Consider the following 22,364-nt stretch of genomic DNA (forward strand, 5'->3'; position numbering starts at 1 on the left):
CTGTGTGAGCCCCTCACTCTCTCGGCCCTGCTGGAGACTAATGTCACAGTAACAGCACAATGTGACCAGCAGCTGTGAACTGCCGCCATGACTTCTGAAGCCTGGACCTTTCCGTGCATGCACGCTAGATTTGGAGCTGTTTGACAACTATTTGTTGAAATTCAGCAATAAATACTTTATACTTTATACTGGACTAATTCAGGTAGGGGCTCCTTCCTTCTCCCTATCCTTCGGATGCTAGGTGAACACACCTGGATTGTCCTGCTGTGTGTGTGTCTGCTGTAATAGAAAGGCCTCATTCTGTCAGTATGGCTGATTCACTGTAGGGGGGAGGCCGGGGGAGCTTAAAACCTGCTTGTCTCAGGTGGCACACACATATATATATACACACACACACACACACACACACACACACACACACACACACACACACACACACACACACACACACACACACACACACACACACACTTACTCTGCTGGTCAGACTTAGCAGTGTATTTGTGGCCATAGATCATGTCTCTCTAATTGAAAATGAAGCTCCTGTTCTCATGGCTCTGGATGTATGGGGGCTGTGTGTGTGTGGGGGCTGTGTGTGTGTGTGTGTGTGTGTGTGTGTGTGTGTGTGTGTGTGTGTGTGTGTGTGTGTGTGTGTGTGTGTGTGTGTGTGTGTGTGCGTGCGTGTGTGCGTGCGTGCGTGCGTGCGTGCGTGCGTGCGTGCGTGTGGACTCACTAAACACAAATGCGTCCTTTGTAAATAATGTGTTGGAGTGTGCCCCTGGCTATCCGTAAATTGTAAACAAGAAAATGTTGCCGTCTGCTTTGCTTAATATAAGACATTTGAAATTAATTATATTTTTACTTTTGATATGTAAGTATATTTTAGCAATTACATTTACTTTTGATACTTAATTATTTTCAAAATGAATAACTTTTAGACTTTTACTCAAGTAGTGTTTTACTGGGTGATTTTCACTTTTACTTGAGTCACTTTCTATTAAGGTATGACAATTGGGTACTTTTTTTTCCATCTGTGTGTGTGTGTGTGTGTGTGTGTGTGTGTGTGTGTGTGTGTGTGTGTGTGTGTGTGTGTGTGTGTGTGTGTGTGTGTGTGTGTGTGATTCTATCCAGAATAGTTAATTTTACACCAGATGATCCCATCTGCCTTTTGCAGTTGCATAACAATAATGTAATATTTTAAATCCTTGCAGAACACAACTGTTTGTTGAAATGAAATATCAAAGAGGGCAGAAATGCACAACATTGGTCTATTACAATACAAAAACACGGTAGAGTGCATTGATATTTAATTGTGTCTAAGGGTTGTTTTGTGCAGATTATAGAAGCAAGTTCATTGTAACAGCATTTCCAATTGTTATTAGAGGTGCTGGCCCCGCCCAGAGTCGTCTGTTTATGTTATGACCCCTCCCATTTAACCATATAGCCTAGCAACTAGAACCTCAGGTCTTTCCTTATTGGTCATTGTTCAGATTTCCGCCATATTCAAAGAATTTCAAACATCCGTCTACTGTTATTATTTTTTCATAAATAGTTATCTATTATTCTCACCTTTAACATTGATTTCTGGTTCTGCCTTTCAAATGGAGGAAACCGGTGAAGCACAGGTTCAAATTTCGATACCAGAGAAGCAGAATGACAGACCAAAGAGAAAGGCAAACATGAAGAGGAAGTTCACCATAGATGATGAGACATCCCCCGAGATAAATAACAATAGCAAATCAAGGTGAGACAAACGCGGCCTTAACTATTGAGTGCAGGGGATGAAACGATTATAAGTGTAAACTATTTATATGGCGTTAACAACGTATTACCAACAGACTCTAGCTAACATTATTTAGATAGCTAATAATATTAGTTACGTCAGTTGAATGTTTGTTTCGATGGCTAGTATGTGCCTGGCTGACGTTACAATTCGAGTAAGTTGTCATTGTTACACCCCAGCCTAGCTCATGGTTCTCACAAGGGAAGTGAAATTATAGGCTTGATGACTTTGCTCATGAGATCATGCACGCCGCTAATGACATGTTACTATAAATTCCTTGAATTTTTTTTCACGGGTGTCTTTTCATTATCGATAACGTTACACCTATCAAAGCAGGGCGAGTGTGATGAATGGTCAACCATTAATCTTGGGAGCGGGTTTGCGGAATGCTGTCATATCACGTAATTATACAATATTATACAATTGAGATTTATTTATATATAAATAAATTGACAAATTATCCAATGGATTGTGGTATTTTTTTCCCACCGAAGAGCACAAAAGGCTGTTTGGCGCATCTATCATGAAGAGGAGTAACTTTGCAGCTGTTTCTGATTAATAAGCATAAATTGGCGGGTGGTAACCAGTGAGGATTTTAGCGTTTAAAAAAAATATATATTTAACCAGGTAGGCTAGTTGAGAACAAGTTCTCATTTACAACTGCGACCTGGCCAAGATAAAGCATAGCAGTGTGAACAGACAGCAACACAGAGTTACACATGGAGTAAACAATAAACAAGTCAATAACACAGTAGAAAAAAAAGAGTCTATATACATTGTGTGCAAAAGGCATGAGGAGGTAGGCGAATAATTACAATTTAGCAGATTAACACTGGAGTGATAAATTATCAGATGGTCATGTGCAGGTAGAGATACTGGTGTGCAAAAGAGCAGAAAAGTAAATAAATAAAAACAGTATGGGGATGAGGTAGGTATATTGGGTGGGCTATTTACAGATGGACTATGTACAGCTGCAGCGGTTAGCTGCTCAGATAGCAGATGTTTAAAGTTGGTGAGGGAGATTAAAATCTCCAACTTCAATGATTTTTGCAATTCGTTCCAGTCACAGGCAGCAGAGAACTGGAAGGAAAGGCGGCCAAAAGAGGTGTTGGCTTTAGGGATGATCAGTGACACCTGCTGGAGCTCGTGCTACGGGTGGGTGTTGCCTTCGTGACCAGTGGGCCGAGATAAGGCGGAGCTTTACCTAGTATGGACTTGTAGATGACCTGGAGCCAGTGGGTCTGGCGACGAATATGTAGCGAGGGCCAGCCGACTAGAGCATACAGGTCGCAGTGGTGGGTGGTATAAGGGGCTTTAGTAACAAAGCAGATGGCACTGTGATAAATTGCATCCAGTTTGCTGAGTAGAGTATTGGAAGCCATTTTGTAGATGACATCGCCGAAGTCGAGGATCGGTAGGATAGTCAGTTTTACTAGGGTAAGTTTGGCGGCGTGAGTGAAGTAGGCTTTGTTGCGAAATAGAAAGCCGATTCTAGATTTGATTTTTGGATTGGAGATGTTTGATATAAGTCTGGAAGGAGAGTTTACAGTCTAGCCAGACATCTAGGTAATTATAGATGTCCACATATTCTAGGTCGGAACCATCCAGGGTGGTGATGCTAGTCGGGCGTGCGGGTGCAGGCTGCGAATGGTTGAAAAGCATGCAATTGGTTTTACTAGCGTTTAAGAGCAGTTGGAGGCGACGGAAGGAGTGTTGTATGGCATTGAAGCTCGTTTGGAGGTTAGATAGCACAGTGTCCAAGGAAGGGCCAGAAGTATACAGAATGGTGTCGTCTGCGTAGAGGTGGATCAGGGAATCGCCCGCAGCAAGAGCAACATCATTGATGTATACAGAGAAAAGAGTCGGCCCGAGAATTGAACCCTGTGGCACCCCCATAGAGACTGCCAGAGGACCGGACAACATGCCCTCCGATTTGACACACTGAACTCTGTCTGCAAAGTAGTTGGAGAACCAGGCAAGGCAGTCATTAGAAAAACCGAGGCTACTGAGTCTGCCGATAAGAATATGGTGATTGACAGAGTTGAAAGCCTTGGCCAGGTCGACGAAGACAGCTGCACAGTACTGTCTTTTATCGATGGCGGTTATGATATCGTTTAGTACCTTTAGCGTGGCTGAGGTGCACCCGTGACCGGCTCGGAAACCAGATTACACAGCGGAGAAGGTACGGTGGGATTCGAGATGGTCAGTGATCTGTTTGTTGACTTGGCTTTCGAGGACCTTAGATAGGCAGGGCAGGATGGATATAGGTCTGTAACAGTTTGGGTCCAGGGTGTCTCCCCCTTTGAAGAGGGGGATGACTGCGGCAGCTTTCCAGTTCTTGGGGATCTCAGACGATATGAAAGAGAGGTTGAACAGGCTGGTAATAGGGGTTGCGACAATGGTGGTGGATAGTTTCAAAAATAGAGGGTCCAGATTGTCAAGCCCAGCTGATTTGTACGGGTCCAGGTTTTGCAGCTCTTTCAGAACAACTGCTGTCTGGATTTGGGTGAAAGAGAAGCTGGAGAGGCCTGGGCGAGTAGCTGCGGGTGGGGGGCTGGAGCTGTTGGCCGAGGTTGGAGTGGCCAGGAGGAAGGCATGGCCAGCCGTTGAGAAATGCTTGTTGAAGTTTTCGATTATCATGGATTTATCGGTGGTGACCGTGTTACCTAGCCTCAGTGCAGTGGGCAGCTGGGAGGAGGTGCTCTTGTTCTCCATGGTGGGGCATCCTCAACAAGAAATGTTTTATTTGCATGCCAGCAAAGCCACAACACTAAACAATACATTCAAATGGTGCCCACAAACTGTTAGGGCCTACATAAAGCTGTCCCAGCAGTCCCACCAGCAGTCCCAACACCTGAATATCAACTACGACTTGTCTGGCAGCTAAACAGTTCATTCAGCCTCATTTACTGCCTTTAACAAAAAAGAGAGCTAATATGGCTGACAAATGTGGATAAGAGGCAATCTGTAATTTCGATTAAGACATTAATGAGCTAGGACGGACATAGTCAATATAACTATTTGTTCAGCACTTTTGAAATGTACAGCAACAGAATTCAAAACAGGCCGTTCTTACAGTATTCTCCCTGTACAGCAAGTCAGAACTGTAGAAATAAATAAAGGGGGCATATAAGCAGACAATGAAAGCGCTTACAATATTCAATGATGACATTTTTCTAAAACAGGCTATAGGCTACATGTGCACCACCAAATCAGAACAGTAGGCTAAGTTATGGGGGGAAAGGAGACCAAATTAATAGGGTGAAGAACACAGGCTACCAACAGCTTACTACACAATATACATTAGTATTACATTCTTAGCTACAGCAGCATACAATACAAGCTATGCAGCAGCATACAATACATTTTTGGACTCACCTTGTTGTGCCTTGCTCACTTAAACAGGAAGGTGGTGCGGCGGTCCTTCGTGGGCAAATTCTGTCATCAAAGTCTGGAATCCTCTGGATGTATAGTCCTATCTCCCATTGGCTATCTAGCTAGCTTTGTTAAACCCCGATTAGGGCTTATTTGACAAAGATACAGTCATTCAAGTGATGGCCGCCCGCGTCATCGGCGTGCCATGAAGGCGTCACTCTCTGACCAAATATGGTGTCCTATAAGATATACTATACCCCTAATGAAGTCTTGTTACCTTCTAGGATCTCTGAGGAATAGATACGAACATGATTTGACTCGTTCCAACAACATTCAGGGTGAGATTTTCACAGATTCCTTTCTTTGCAAATTGAACGAGTGGAAATACAAAATTGATCGTGCATGCTATATGGACCTTTTTAGGATATGAAAAATGTTATCTAACAAAACAACACTTCATGTTATCTCTGGGACCCTTTGGATGATACATTCTGAAATCTTGCTCTAAGCACACATTTCACCTTCAGAGGTGAAATTATCCAACCTATTGCGTTGAAAAAAGTGTTTTGTTGTTAGGAGCTCTCTTCAAACACGCATGGCATTTTTTTGCTGTAATAGCTACTGTAAATTGGACAGTGCAGTTTTATATATCCTCTGAAAGCTTAAAATCTTGTTAATAAGACACTTATATCTACCATCATTTGTTGTTACTCTAATATCTGTGATCTTGATATAACGCGCTGCATGATTTCTAACTGTCCCGTTAACGGAAAGCCGATCCTTAATTAAACAAGCAAACACATTTATATTGCAGCTAGAAGGTAGTGCTGGTTCCATATTCCAATTCCTTGGAAAACTATTTTAGCTGGTTACTTTTGCATGTTCCCGTCAGGACCTAATTATCCTTTTGCGTCAGCACATGCCGTAATTGTAAACTTTTAAACAGACAGTCGGCTACAGATAGCAAGTACTGCAAATAATTGTGTACTACTGGACAGTATGCTGCAATACTGTAATACACACTAGTTGACCACAAGGTGGCAGTAAATGCCAACAAATTAATCAAGTAACCACGAATAACAGTTGGTGTGGGTGTTTGGATGATAGATAAATAGTTTGTTAGTCACATGTGTAGGGACGCAGATGTAATTTCCAGGTACAGGGAAAATCTTATGCGCCGTGCTCCAACAGTGCAGGTCATTTAAAAAATAAATAAAAAGAATTGAGTGAGACAAAATAAAGATGATAATAATATATACACATTTACAACTGTGGGGGCAGGGTAAGAGTGAATGAAACAGGAATATAAAAAAAATAATACTATATACTTTACATAATTATTATTTTAAAAATGTAACCTTTACAGTTAAGAACAAATTATTATTTTCAATGATGGCCTAGGAACAGTGGGTTCAGGGGCAGAACTACAAATGTGTACCTTGTCAGCTCGGGTTTCGATCTTGCAACCTTTCGGTTGCTCGCCCAACGCTCTAACCACTAGGCTACCTGCTGCCCCTTACACTGTAGCAATGATAAATGTCCATTGGGGGTAGTCCGGCGGGGGGTGTAGCAGGGAGCTGCCTAGTGACTATCGAGCAGCCTGATGGTCTGGGGATAGAAGCCAGTCTGACAGTTTTTGTCAGAGTTGGGACGTGCCAAGTATACCGTTTAGACTTCCTATCAATTCAATTCAAAGGGCTTTATTCGCAAGGGAAACATATATTTACATTGCCAAAGCAAGTGAAATGGTTAATAAACAGTGAACATTACCCTCAAATTCTGACTGAATAGAGACATTTCAAATGTCATAGTATGGCTATATACAGTGTTGTAATGATGGGCAAAAAAATGTAAGTACAGAAGGGAAAATAAACATAAATATGGGTTGTATTTACAATGGTGTTTGTTCTTCACTGGTTGCCTTATTCTTGTGGCAACAGAAATATATGTCTCTAAATGGTCATACATTTGGCAGGAGGTTAGGGAGTGCAGCTCAGTTTCCACTTAATTTTGTGGACAGTGTGCACATAGCCTGTCTTTTCTTGGGTGCCGGGTCTGCCTACGGCAGCCTGTCTTTTCTTGGGAGCCGGGTCTGCCTACGGCAGCCTGTCTTTTCTTGGGTGCCGGGTCTGCCTACGGCGGCCTGTCTTTTCTTGGGAGCCGGGTCTGCCTACGGCGGCCTGTCTTTTCTTGGGAGCCGGGTCTGCCTACGGCGGCCTGTCTTTTCTTGGGTGCCGGGTCTGCCTACGGCGGCCTGTCTTTTCTTGGGAGCCGGGTCTGCCTACGGCGGCCTGTCTTTTCTTGGGTGCCGGGTCTGCCTACGGCGGCCTGTCTTTTCTTGGGAGCCGGGTCTGCCTACGGCGGCCTGTTTTTTCTTGGGAGCCGGGTCTGCCTACGGCGGCCTGTCTTTTCTTGGGAGCCGGGTCTGCCTACGGCGGCCTGTCTTTTCTTGGGAGCCGGGTCTGCGGCGGCCTGTCTTTTCTTGGGAGCCGGGTCTGCCTACGGCGGCCTGTCTTTTCTTGGGAGCCGGGTCTGCCTACGGCGGCCTGTCTTTTCTTGGGAGCCGGGTCTGCCTACGGCGGCCTGTCTTTTCTTGGGAGCCGGGTCTGCCTACGGCGGCCTGTCTTTTTTGGGAGCTGGGTCTGCCTACGGCGGCCTGTTTTTTCTTGGGAGCCGGGTCTGCCTACGGCGGCCTGTCTTTTCTTGGGAGCCGGGTCTGCCTACGGCGGCCTGTCTTTTCTTGGGAGCCGGGTCTGCCTGTCAACCTTCCTTGTTTTGGGTCAGTCACAGTGGTCAGGTATTCTGCCTCTGTGTACTCTCTGTTTAGGGTCAAATAGCATCTAGTTTGCTCAGTTTTTTTGTTAGTAGTTTCCAATATGTCAACTAATTATTGTTATGTTTTCTCGTGTTTTGGTTGGGTCTAATTGTGTTGCTTTGTGTGGTCTGTTTGTTTGTGAACAGAGCCCTGGGACTCATCTATAGGTTCATCTCTCTGTAGGTAATGGCTTTGTTATGGAAGGTTTGGGAATCGATTTCCATTTAGGTGGTTGTCGAATTGAACGTCTCTTTTCTGTATTTTTATAATTAGCGGGTATCGGCCTAATTCTGCTCTGCATGCATTATTTGGTGTTTTACGTTGTACACCAATATTTTTGCTGAATTCTGCATATCTCTCTGGCCTACAGAACAGCATATGTCTCATGAAAGGACTTTGCACTTCTTGTTGAAAGTCTCATAAAGATAGTGTTCCCGTCTGACTCCAACCTCTACTTGTAAGGAAGAAAATACTTGATTTGTTTCTACTTTTTTAATCTTTCCTGTTTGAGTATACAATTTGACACATAGTCTTCATGAATTGCCCCAGGCCTTTAAATCAAACTTACTATTTCAGTTTTAGACAGACAGCAGACAGAGAGCCAAAAGTCAAATTTATTTTGGGGTAATCAATACTGAGAAATTTGATGTTGGCATGTGGCATACTGGTAGGCTTTCCATCCTTTGTGCCAAAAGGCCCCTGCCCACTGTTGGGAAAACATGGAAAACTGTGACTATAAATATGACCCCAATAGCCAACCCTGCAGGAAAACAAGGAGAGTGTTGCTCAGTGGACTTTGGATTACTAGGTAATAGGTGTTTGATTGCATGTTACCTTTGTGATTATTGAGCCGCGTGCTCCTGTCTCGATCGTTATTCACTGTCCTTCAGCCTCAATTATGTCAACATTTTCTGACTTGCTTCCAGCCTATTCAGGTGTTATTCACCCACAGAAGTGTGTAAGAGATAGGTCTACCTCTGAGTAAGAATCATACCCCTGCCTGTGACTTCCAATCACAAGCCCCAGGGACCGACCTTTGTCCCCTTTTATAATGGACAGGTGTCGTGGGAGCAGAATGGTCAGTAATGTTCTAGAAAAATAAACAACTAACGATATAATGTCATACAAACCTAGATTGTAAAACATCTATAGTTTTTAGACCCTTTAACAATAGCATTCAGGTGTATTCAATGTAATGTATCCAATGTCATGTTTCCAACCCATGATGAGCTGTTCAGAAAGCTGATACCAGCCATTGTGCTGGTGTGTGGGGCCTTTTTATGCATACGTGATTGATGTCACTTCGTATTCACTTGGTCATAGCAGTAAGCTTTGGGGCAAAGGCCACTTTCACTGTGCCAGTGTGAGAGAGCTGTATGTGCTGTGAGTCAGTGGAAAGGCATCATAGTAGGCCCTGCCTTTGTTTGTTAGGTTAGGTTATGTAAAACTGATTCCAACCACCCCACCTCCCGCTCCCCTGGCCTCCACTCTTCCAGTATTTCTCACCTGGAAAAACTCTCTTGCCCCAGGTAAAGATTTCAGAGTAAATGACCTTCAGGCATGCACAGCAGGACACTCGGAGGGGTTTTTATGATGAAGTCTGTCAGGTGCACCACATTGCTATCTCTGTTTTTTTAACAGGTCAGCATCCTTAAACATCCGGTCCACACATAAGGTCAGATAAAAGGAAATTGTGTCTGAAATAATCATTTGTTTTGTAATTGGGATGTTTTTTCATTTGAATGACCAAGGCTCCCGAGTGGCCCAGCGGCCTAAGGCACTGCATCTCAGAGCTTGAGGCGTCACTACAGACACCCAGGTTCGAATCCAGGCTGTATCACAACCGGCCATGATTGGGAGTCCCATAGGGCGGCGCTCAATTGTCCCAGCATCGTCCGGTTGTGGCCCTCTAAACAACATTACATCCCATCGACATTACAGAATCTGAAATAATCGATTTAGGCTAAGGTCAGGTGTGACTGTTATCTGGTGTGTGTGGGTAAAAGCAATGCTGGCCTAACCACTCTAAGATGATACAACATTGATGTCATTTGCTGTACAACGTGTGCATCAGAGAGGAAGAACCTTCCAAAACATCATGATTAGGCCTAAATCCTGTTAGCAAACACCTTTCCCAGTCTCTAGGTGGAATTATTTTCTGCATTATTACATAATGTACCTTTTTACTGTGTTTGTTTAGAATGATGAGCCAGGGGGAGAATGAGAGACATGACTGCTGGTGATATGTGTGTTGTTGTACACACACACCTGTGTTGGGCTCCAGCCTCATTCCCTGCATGTTTTGACCACTGTCTGAGAAATAGCCCTGCTCTGGCCGTCCCTTGGCTTCTCCTGAGGGAGCTACTGTGATTATCTAGTGTTCCTGTGAAGATCCTTTGCATTCCTCAGACACCACCACCAGGCAGACACCAGAGAACCACCCAGGTTGTCACAGCGTAGCAGCATAGCTTTCATTCATCACCTCGCATACCTCAGTGTTCCTGCTGTCTACAGAACACACCGGTTCCCAGAACATAGAATAACACAAAGCATCACCTCACTTTATGAGCTCATTGGCTGCCAGATGTCACTGGGATGTCTATTGGACAGGAATGTCTCACTGAACAGAGACGTTTCTGATAGCATACTGTTGATAGACCTATCAGGGTACTTATTACTGGTGTCTCTTCAGATTTGTTTCACATCATGGCTCATTGTCTGAGGTAATGTCATTTTGAATAATGTACACATTAATACACACCCTAGGGGTGTTCTTGACAGTCGTCATAACCATCCTCCTCACCTCCAGGCCACAGCAGATCCAGTAACTAAACTCTCCCTCCTTTTTCCCACCTTATGGTGCGTTCAGTTGAATACTGAGTCAAACCGATCATCCAGTTCAGGCTTTGGTTCTGACTCATGCAGGAGCAGCACTGCTTGTGCGTAGGTCTCTCGCTCATAATGGCTGTATGGTCTCTACCATGAGTGTCACTGACCACAGTCCTCATGATGTAAAGGGGTAAGATGGCGGAGGAGTGTGGTGTCTGTTGACCACCTGTAGTGACCTTTCACATCTCCCAGTGCCACACAGACACAACTCTCTCTTCTGCCCAGGTCTCTCTCTCTCGCTCAATTCAAAGGGATTTATTGGCATGTTAAACATATGTCCTATATCTTTCTTCCTGTTTGACTTGTCTTGTCTGAACTCCCTATGTTCTTTGTGCTCTCACACTCGTGCTCTGGCACTTGTGCTCTCACTCGTGCTCTCTTTCTCTCACACTTGTTATTTCTCACACGTGCTCTTTCTCACACTCGTTCTCGCTTTCTCGTACACTTGTTCTCTTTCTCTCACACTTGTTCTCTTTCTCTCACACTTGTTTTTTCCCTCACACTTGTTCTTTCCCTCACACTTGTGCTCTCATACTTGTTCTCTTTCTCTCACACTTGTTTTTTCCCTCACACTTGTTCTTTCCCTCACACTTGTTCTTTCCCTCACACTTGTGCTCTCACACTTGTTCTCTTTCTCTCACACTTGTGTTCTTTCTCTCTCACTCATGCTCTCTCTCTCTTCTCTCGTGCTCTCTTTCTCTCACACTTGTGCTCTCACTCGTGCTTTCTTTCTCTCACACTCGTGCTCTCTTTCTCTCACAGTTGTGCTATCACACTTGTTCTCTTTCTCTCACACTTGTGCTCTCTCTCTCTCGCACCCGGGCTCTCTCTCTCTCTCTCGCACCCGGGCTCTCTCTCTCTCGCACCCGGGCTCTCTTTCTCTCACACTCGTGCTCTCTTTCTCTCACAGTTGTGCTCTCACTCGGGCTCTCTTTCTCTCGCACTCGGGCTCTCTTTCTCTCGCACCCGGGCTCTCTCTCTCGCACCCGGGCTCTCTCTCTCTCGCACCCGGGCTCTCTCTCTCTCGCACCCGGGCTCTCTTTCTCTCGCACCCGGGCTCTCTCTCTCTCGTATCCGGGCTCTCTTTCTCTCGCACCCGGGCTCTCTTGCTCTTTCACTCACTCACTCACTCACTCACTCACTCACTCACTCACTCACTCTTAGGGAATTCCTCCACTGTCCGCCAGGCCTCCACTACTAGTCGTTCAGTACCGATTTCTGAGTGCAGACCACATAGGAAGCTGTAGAGTGGCACCACAGCTGCGGTCAGTGCAGTCTGCCCTTCACTATAGACAAGTGCTGTGTCACTGTGCACAATGCCACCTGTAGCAACGAGGCAGGCCAACGGAATGACTTGGCCCAGTAACAGCAGTACAAGAGGAACACATGCTAGAGACAAGTGGTTCAAAGGAATCAAGGAAAGAATGTTAGGATTGTAGAGGTTTAATTTCCTTTGAGGTTTCTCTATATAAAGACCATTATCACCAATCTGTTTTCAGATATGATCTGAACATATTGTTGATGGTTTCAGAAGATATGAGTGTCCATCTAAGTAACACCTTGACATTAACTCAAACCCAAACAATGTGGAAACTGGTCTTTTTGAAAGCCGTCCAATTTGGCTTCATCGTCACTCATGTGGGTTGTTATCAGCGTGTGACAGGGCAATAATAGAAATCCAATCCTTCTGTCTCAAAAGACTGACAGAGGTTTTTAGGTGTGCTGACAGGGTGCCTGTCTGAAGGGTAATCGTCTAGCCAGACAGAGGGAATAGATTGCGCTTTGTCTAAGAGCTCTCAACTTGTCCTGATCTGACCTAAACTAGCCCCACTCTAATGGCCAGACTGACGTAATCTCTCAAAAATCCCTTATACAGATCTCACCCTCATCAGGTTATCAACAATGAAATATAATCAGAAGTTAAATCATTGATGATAACCTGATAAGGGTGAGTATTGTATTCGAGGGGTTCCATGAGGTCCATGAGTATTGTGAGGACATCTTGGAGACCTGGTAACCCTGTGGGTGCTGCACAGAGAGTGAGGGGTGAAGGACAGTTCTCTGACTGGATCTACTCTGCTGGGTGTCTGAGGATGCAGCGAAGGGGACATCGCTATGGCTACAGCAGGCTGTGGTATGTACCAGAGCCCATGCACCGTGTGCCACAGATGTATACGGTGGCACCTGAGCATGGGTCTTTGGGGAAGGCACTGAATGACTGAAGTAGTTATTGTGTTTGAGGCACTTCCTGCACTACCATGATTGAGCGTTCACAAGGCAGGGGTGAGCTTGTGTTCTTACATGCGGTTGTTACCTGCTGGCGTTGTGATGGTGTTATGTCATCTCGTGCCCTGAGATGGAAAGGTCTTAGTAGTGTCACCTTTTTGAATTAGGGTGTAGGGTATGGTGTTATTCATATTGTACTAGTTGAACAAGCAATCATTTCCTGCTCTTTTTCCATCTTCATCTTGTAGGCCTGGACTGAGAAGAGGGAGCTCCTTCACCTTCCTCACCCCTGGACCTCAATGGGACTTCAGTCTGGTGAGTACAGCATCCATCCAGCTCTTGTTTTTGTGTCTCCCTGTTCCCTCACAGAACCTTGGCTCATTCCACTATCCTCCACATTTTATCCTGGCATTGTTTCGGACGATTATGGCTATACGGCCTGTTTGTGCAAAACTGTCTGTTTTGGCTTCAAATCTGGCCTTGGTGTTTTTAACCCGACACGGAAGCAAATGGACCTGTTCATTCTCAAAGCTGTAAAGTTCCTCTGACTTGGACCACAGATACTGACTCTGTGCACTTAGGTTTAGGAAAAGGTCCTTTATTAGTAAGCGATAATGACAAATGATTGAATCACTTTGGTCTTAAGGTTTTGAGGGGAGGTTTGGACTGCATCTTGGATGCATCCGGCATCACCTGTGTATCGGTATTCAGAGCATAGTCTATTGTAACCCAGCCTTCACCCATTACTCCATAGTGGATGATGGTGTCACTCAGGCTCCCGAGTGGCACAGCGGTCTAAGGCACTGCATGTCAGTGCAAGAGGAGTCACTAGTTTATTATCTGGTTCGAATCCAGGCTGTATCACATCCGGCCGTGATTGGAGTCCCATAGGGTGGTGCACAATTGGCACAGCGACGTCCAGGTTTGGCCGATGTAGGCTGTCATTATAAATAAGAATTTGTTCTTAACTAACTTGCCTAGTTAAAAAAAATACAAATTACTGCATTGTTCATGATAGCCTTGATCCCCAAAATAAAGGCACTCAAACTAAACTTGAATCGCTCATGCAACTCGCAGTCACCTCTGAGTGAGAGGTGATGTAAGCATTCTGCAGGTCCATCTGATCCTCCATTCAGGAACTTTTTAATTGCATGACTCCCTCACAGCTGATGCCAGGCACAGGACAGACTACCCAGTGACCCAACAGTGAACAAACAAGAAAAATCTTCCTGTTTCTATTTCCCCTTCAACATAATGGAATCAACATAGCTCCTGTTTCTCTCAGATTGGCCGGCCTACTGTTTACAGTAAAACCTAGACCTCAATGTGATCAGTGATTGGAAACAGAGTTGAGAGGAGAGATTAGAGAAAGGAACGGAACGACAAGGCCTGGAGCATTCCAGGGTTTATGAGTGAACCCCAGCTGAAACCCTATCTATCACTCATCTGAGCCGGAGAGAGGAGGAGATGAAAAGAAGGGACGAGGGAGGGAGGGGTAGAGGAGAGGAGGCCAGCGGCTCTTCATCTCGTGCCAAATGTTGCCTTTGATTCCACTAATTTACTTTAACTGGCATGCTTACCTCAACCACTAAAAGCATATAGCGCTTGTTGCCTAGGCTCCCCCCCCCCCATGACTCCACTATTATCTAAACTTTTATAAATCTACCCAAAGAGAGAGAAATGTAGACAAACGGTGGGCTCCTTTCTTCTCCTTTGTCTCCCATCCCCTCTTATCTCTACCTTCAAACTTGAATAAGGTCAGGACGATCCTGTGCTTTGATGTGGGAATGTAGGGGACTTTCTGGAGGCTGGGGCAGGCATAGTACAGTTTAGGTAGGGGGGGGTGTAGTGTTTCATATTATCTCAGACTACATTAGCAAGGCCTCAGGGCAGTTCTGTAATGTTGAGAATGTCATTTAGGTTTCTAGTTCTGTGCAAAGCCCAACTGCTGTTGTGTGAATGTAGGCAGGTAATTAGTAGGGAGATGGCAGCTTTTCTGTCTCTCCCAGCGACGTGTTCAGACAGACAGAATGTCAGTCAGCATCGCTTTCCATGCAAACGTTCCCACTTCAAACAGGTGTGTGTGTGTGTGTGTGTGTGTGTGTGTGTGTGTGTGTGTGTGTGTGTGTGTGTGTGTGTGTGTGTGTGTGTGTGTGTGTGTGTGTGTGTGCCTAGGAATTGAGATTGTATTTTGATGTGCCTATGTGCGTGTCCCTGTGTGTAAGATCAAGCACCCTAATTCAATGATATCAACATAAACCTACCCAGCACATCCCAAAAGACCTAGGTGGGGTACTAAGTATGACCACTGATTATCATAGTCTCTGTTCTAGAATCTCTTTAGAGTCCATGGCATTCTTTAACACAGTGTCGACCCCACTGCCCCCACCTTTTTCTATGCCTACCTACCTCATACTTTGTTTTGTGCTGGTAATTACATAGGGCCAGCCAGGTTGTGTATTCTGGCAGCTGACCAGGTCATGGTTTTATTGTGCCATTTTCACGTGACACACACAAACAGGCCAGCACAATAATAGGCCAGTGTTACTCGTGAGAGAACTCCACTGTTGCCTCACTCCCAACCCCCACTCTGCCCTTTCTACACCTCTCCCCATCCTCCCTCTACCACTCCCTCCTTCTCTCACTGTTTCCCTCTCTCTGTGCAATCGATGTTCCTCACCTATCATTCTATCAAGCAGAACATACTTCACAAATATCACCAAGTTCTTTATCTAATCCCACCTGACATTAATGCCTTTTTTCTCAGGCCTAAGCTGGGCTTGTTTAAAAGGTTAGTTTAGCCTAGCCCATGATGTCACAGTAATGTAAAATTGTATAATTTTCATGGGCAGCAGCAGCAGTCAACAGAGACTCTGCCCTCACACAAGCCTTGTTGTCTGGGGGAGGCTCTGAAGAGGAGACCCCTCTAGCCCAGACTTGCATTGCATAGGCAGTAGTTTGTTAGGTTCATGAACTGAGGAGCTTCTACATTATGCCTCTAGTCCAGTGTAAACATTCCATCTAACCTGGCACACCCTTTTGATGATTTCATCAAAAACTGACCAGAAACACATCGTTATTTAACAGCTAGCCTGACACTATGCAGTTAAGCCCTCTGATGATAAACTCTTTAATGTCTTGTTATTTTCTCTGATCAATCACTTGAATTCCTTTTTGAATGGGGATCAGCTTAATGATTAGTCATTCAGTCACTAGCTGATTAAAGACACTAGTCTAGAGCTATTGGCTAATGAGCCTTTTTTTATAGCTAGTTGATGAATGGCTACACTGTAGCCTTTTGATCAGATTGCCAGTTTCAGCCTCTCCTTTTACCGTCAGCTCTACTATAAACAAGAGTTTAATTGATTGATCCCACTTCCCTCATTAGCTTCAGAAAAGGTCCTAACTGCCTCAATTAGCCTACCTTTAAAAATGACTGAGTGTGGAACTACTGTATTCAACAGCTGTAGCACTAAATGAGAATCTCTTGATAAGGAGCTGTACTGTAGTATTGCGTAACTTTCTGTTAGCCAAAGCACTGTTCACTCCCGTTAGTAGGCTAACTAATCATCTAGCCTTGTTCTCTCATCTGGGGCATTGCATATGGAGGCCCCTTGTGTCCCCTTGTAATTTATGAACCATGCATATTCACATTTTCTCACCTTGTGTGATCAGATATTGCACAAGGAGTTGTCTTTATATTGTACAAGGAGTTGTCTTAATATTGCACAAGGAGTTCTCTTAATATTACACAAGGAGTTGTCTTAATATTACACAAGGAGTTGTCTTTATATTACACAAGGAGTTGTCTTTATATTACACAAGGAGTTGTCTTTATATTACACAAGGATGTGTCTTTATATTACACAAGGAGTTGTCTTAATATTGCACAAGGAGTTCTCTTAATATTACACAAGGAGTTCTCTTAATATTACACAAGGAGTTGTCTTTATATTACACAAGGAGTTGTCTTTATATTACACAAGGAGTTGTCTTTATATTACACAAGGAGTTGTCTTTATATTGTACAAGGAGTTGTCTTTATATTGCACAAGGAGTTGTCTTTATATTGCACAAGGAGTTGTCTTTATATTGCACAAGGAGTTGTCTTTATATTACACAAGGAGTTGTCTTTATATTACACAAGGAGTTGTCTTTATATTGCACAAGGAGTTGTCTTTATATTGCACAAGGAGTTGTCTTTATATTACACAAGGAGTTGTCTTTATATTACACAAGGAGTTGTCTTTATATTACACAAGGAGTTGTCTTTATATTGCACAAGGAGTTGTCTTTATATTACACAATGAGTTGTCTTTATATTGCACAAGGAGTTGTCTTTACTGTGGAAAGCTGACAGGTTTGAGGAAGAAATGCCCATTTACCTCCTTCAAAACAAACTATTCATAACAAACAACTACCTCAACATACTGTCTCACTCTGCACACCCGTGGTCCTGTCTCGACTTCCTGAATGCCCTGTGATGGCCCTCTACTCCCTCCGTGGTTAATGTGCCCTAATGACAGCACCCTAAGAGCCCCGGCAGTCAGGCGACGCCAGCGCTCCTCCAGCCTTTACAACCCTAGTCACATACAGACAAACTCTGGGCCAGACCTCATCTCACCTGCCAGCTGGTCTTCTCCCCAGGTGTTCAAGTGCTCTTGTGCTTCATTAACCCTTTCCTGTTCCCAATGGAACCTGCAGGGGTGAACATTGTCCCTGGGGCAATAGTGGCAGTTCTTCACTTCACTGGGGTTATTCTCAAACCTATGAGACTAGGATAGGACAGGGTAATGGGGCAGAGGGGTGGTGGTTGTCTATTCTTGTCTAACTATTTCTAACATCAGAGAACAGCAGGAGTCCAGACTAGATGTAGTTGTTTTGTGTGAATTGGAGAGACTCATGAGTGTGTGTGTGTGTGTGTGTGTGTGTGTGTGTGTGTGTGTGTGTGTGTGTGTGTGTGTGTGTGTGTGTGTGTGTGTGTGTGTGTGTGTGTGTGTGTGTGTGTGTGTGTGTGTGTGTGTGTGTGTGTGTGTGTGTGTGTGTGTGAGAGAGAGAGATATGGGTAAGTTTATCTGTCTAAATTTGAAAAATAACAATCTCATTTCCATCTGTCCCCAGAAGCGGAAGTGCAGAGAGAAGGATGAGTCTGATGCGGTCAGCCTGTGCAGCTTTGACTTCAAGGTAAAACACACAATGAATCGGCCCATAACACTGATCTGAGTTCACAATATAGATGCCCTGAACCAGCATTACTGATCCTAGATCCGTTTGTCAAAGTGATGCACACAGTTCTGTAAACTGTTGTTGTCCCCAAGAGTTGCTGACATTCATGAATGTACGGGAAATTGCATTCCAGACTTAGAATGTTATTGCAATGGATCGTTTGGTACCAACATGGAGGACAGTTTCCTGACCTCTGTATATCTTTGGCTGAGGTCTGAAGAAGCTAGGTCTATAGCCTATCCAAAGTCTAGCCCTGTCCTGTTTGTTTGTGATACTTGAGCATATCACTGAAAACCATCCAGATAAGGACCATGTTTGTTTATAGCAACCACCACAACATTCATCAACTCATGTTTGGGGAATTCCATCACCAAATCTACTGTAGTTACTAAGATTATTATTTATAGTAAATTGACAATCAGGGCTCGTTGGTTGGAAAACGTCCTCCTATATGGGTCTATAATGTTGTCTGGGTGTTTGACTCACATACTCAGGCCTGTCACCAGTATTCCAACTTGGGATGATTTTCTCAATAATCCCCCTTTGGTAATGCTCTCTGTTTCCACAGAGGTTTCATTATCACACTCAATCTGGAGGCGAAAGAAACGCACACCTGGTGAGGTGAGGTGCTGGCTAGCGGAGTAGAACACTTGGTAAAGGAAAGATGCACAGTCTAGGAGCTCAGATGCAATTATTGAATAACCTAATAACTAATGTTTGGACAAACAAGCTATAATTATCACACTCAAAACATAACAAGCACTTTTCTGAGTAATCAGACGATTAATAGTACCCTGTTAAATTTCTCACAAACCACTATGACAGGCCACATTTCTAGTGAACACTTTTACTTTTGATGACTACATGGAGGACATTAGTCTGTTTCTACCCAGCGGAGCCTAATCTTGTTTTTTTGATCGCTTCATATTTCTTCAGTAAAATGCTTGGGTCTGAAATGACTCGAAAGCTGAGGGTGGTCTGATGAGACTTTTGATAGTAGTGCATTAAAGAGATTTGCCCGTCACAATTTATAAACAACCCTACATCATTATGCTCAATCAGATTTGAGCCATTTTACTGGTAGTCTCTATATACAAAGACTTGTTATTGTCCTGTAGCATTGGTTTTTTTTTAGGTGGTTTATAGGCTGGTCTATGTATTGGTCTATACCAGGGAACTGTCGGGGTCTCGACTTACTTTCTACAGTTAAAATACTAGAATACACAAGGTGCAATTTCAAAATGTGGTTGTGTGTCAGCAGTTTCTCTTATGTCAATCACTGATAGTCAGTCAATTAGCTCATGTCGGCTAATCGTTTTTTAGATTAGCGGTCAGCTATCCAGGGGGACCCCATTGATTTTGTTAGTCAGTCTCACTCAGTTATGATATTAAAATATGCTAACATATCTCTCCACCCTGTGGCAAAATGAATAGAATTGCATAAAATGACACTGAACAAAAATATAAACGTAAAGTGTAGGTCCCATGTTTAATGAGCTGAAATAAAATATCCCAGAAATGTTCCATACGCACAAAAGCTAATTTCTCTCAAATTTTGCGCTCAAGTTTGTTTACATCCCTGTTAGTGAACATTTCTCCTTTGCCAAGATAATCCATCCACCTGACAGGTGTGGCATATCAAGAAGCTGATTAAACAGCATGATATTACACAGGAGCACCTTGTGCTGGAGGTTTTGTGTCACAACATAATGCCACAGATGGCTCAAGTTTTGAGGGAGTGTGCAATTGGCATGCTGACTGCAGGAATGTCCACCAGAGCTGTTGCCAGTGAATTGAATGTTAATTTCTTTACCCTAAACTGAATCCAATGTCATTTTAGATAATTTGGCAGTAAGTCTACCCGGCCTCACAACCGCAGACCACAATCTATGGCGTTGTGTGTGGGGGCGAGCGGTTTGCTGACATCAACGTTGTGAACAGAGTGCCCCATGATGCAGATTATGCCATGCCTTGTCTCTGTTGTTGCTTCATTCATTCCATGATCCGTGCCTGAGCTTCCAACACTCATGGTTGAACTGATTTCAGTCACCTGAAATCAGTGACTGGTATTATGATCCCATCACAAGGTATTATGACGGGATGGGCTATAGTGAAATGGAAGTGTGGATACAGACGAAATCCTGTCTGTCATTCTGTGGTATTAAAGTCTTATTTTTCCACTGTGTTATTGGTGATTGGTCAACAAGGAGTTGTCAAACTGTCAGAATGACCACTTCATGATCAGAGTTATGGTAACCCAAGGTACATCTATGCTTCAGTAGAGGACGCCATGCTGTGTACTGACATCTAGCAGCCAGATTCACTTCGAAATTGGACGTCCATCCATGTCCCGAGGACGTCTGGAGATGCCTTTAGAATCCTGCTAGGGCATTGTGGACGGAGATGGTGAATGAGCATTAGCCACCCAGTGCTAAACAGTCGTTTTACATGTATTTGTTTTAACCCTATCCTTAACCTTGTTAGTTCTAGATCTGTCATTCTCATTGAAAGCAAATCTAAGAAGTAGTAGTTCTGTCATATGCTCTATTTCTATGCTTCCTGTTCTTACGTTTTGTTTTTGTACACCAACTTCAAACAGATGAAAATACAATATTTTCGGTTATTGAAAATATATTTCACAGCAGTTTAGATGGTACAATAATTCTCTACACTACACGGTAAAGGTGAAATATGCAGAAATCGCTCCACCATTTCCTGGTTTCTAAAATTCAAATAGTTAGTTTAATTTCAGTTTACGCTAAACTGCTTGTTTTGTCACTGAAATTAGGCCATCTATTCGAATTTTAGCAACCAGCAATTGGTGGCGCGATTTCTGCACATTGCACCTTTTAACTGTTGAGTTGTTTTTGTTTGAACTCTATCCCAGCCCTTAACTCTTAACTTAACCATTCAGAATGAGAGACAGCAGCGGTGCAACCCCAGATGCAGATGCTGCAGTAGGAGCAACTCTTGGTGTCCAAAAAACATAGACATTTTACGTTTGGCGCCACTTCTAAATTTTACATTTGGAGAAACATTTGCAGTGCAGTGATTTAAGCAAAGGTTAAAGGCTCTTGTAGTGTATGACTAACTGAGGTCAAACCACTCACTGACTCAAACTAAACACGATCAAAACAAGATTCGGCTCCGCTGGGGAAGAACGGAATAATTACAATAAACTTGCCAAGTGATATTTCATAAAGTCGAAGTTGGGCAAGAATGGAGAGAGGAATGACTCACTGAACCATTCCTCTGTCATAAAATATGTGTTTACTAGAAATGTGGCCTGTCATAGAGGTTTGTGACAAATTGAACAGGGTACTATTATTCATCTGATTAGAAAAATCTGCCGTTGTGTCCTTGATCAAGGCACTTAACCCTAATTGCTGCTGTAAGTCGCTCTGGATAAGAGCGTCTGCTAAATGACTCAAATGTCAAATTAACTCATTCGGCTGCTAGATGAATAGACTACTCTGGCGAATGGTCCTCGTTTAATGAAGTTAGATCAAAGCTGAATCAATGTCTGCATACAAGATCACATCATGATATTCTACATATTCTACATAACTGAGTATTATAGTGTATTATAGTTTTCCTGTAAAACAAACACCACCTCATTTCTTATGAGATTTCAGGGTGATTGTGGCATGCTACAGTTTGATAACCCATCTACACTAAAATCTGCCCACTGTCCATAATTCTAAACCACATTGTAGGCTACTTCAGAACAACGCTGTATAACTCCAGAAGAGCTAAATGTATCTCCTCGTGAAACTGATTGAGATCCAATAGTTGACATGCAGACGCTGCATGGATGTTTCACCGGTAAAACTTGAAGAATTATTATTCCCGAGTGAAAGTGAGAAATATGCAGGGAGGGTACCACAAAAATGTGTGCGTAAATCCCCCCCACATGCACAGAACGTGATTTGGATCTTCAGCTCTGGGGGAGAAGGGATATAGGCGGGGACAGGGCGGTTACCTACGGATTCGCAGTCTCGGCCTGTTCGCAAACTTGTTGTACCAGACCAGATCCCCTCCCCCGCACAC

At 43.8% G+C, this 22,364-nt stretch overlaps 1 protein-coding gene across 1 annotated transcript in view; it reads left to right on the plus strand.

The window, feature by feature from the left end:
• The first annotated feature begins 1,617 nt into the window (after positions 1-1,617).
• The window catches only part of net1 (neuroepithelial cell transforming 1), a 32,790-nt gene continuing 12,043 nt past the window's right edge, over positions 1,618-22,364 (plus strand). The window contains exons 1-3 of the mRNA XM_042300306.1: positions 1,618-1,744; positions 13,337-13,403; positions 18,210-18,272. Coding sequence (XP_042156240.1) covers positions 1,680-1,744; positions 13,337-13,403; positions 18,210-18,272 — 195 coding nt within the window. The 5' untranslated portion in view covers positions 1,618-1,679. The remainder of the gene's footprint in view (positions 1,745-13,336; positions 13,404-18,209; positions 18,273-22,364) is intronic.

The sequence above is a fragment of the Oncorhynchus tshawytscha genome, linkage group LG17, assembly GCF_018296145.1.
Source record: "Oncorhynchus tshawytscha isolate Ot180627B linkage group LG17, Otsh_v2.0, whole genome shotgun sequence".
In the NCBI taxonomy this organism is placed as follows: domain Eukaryota; kingdom Metazoa; phylum Chordata; class Actinopteri; order Salmoniformes; family Salmonidae; genus Oncorhynchus; species Oncorhynchus tshawytscha.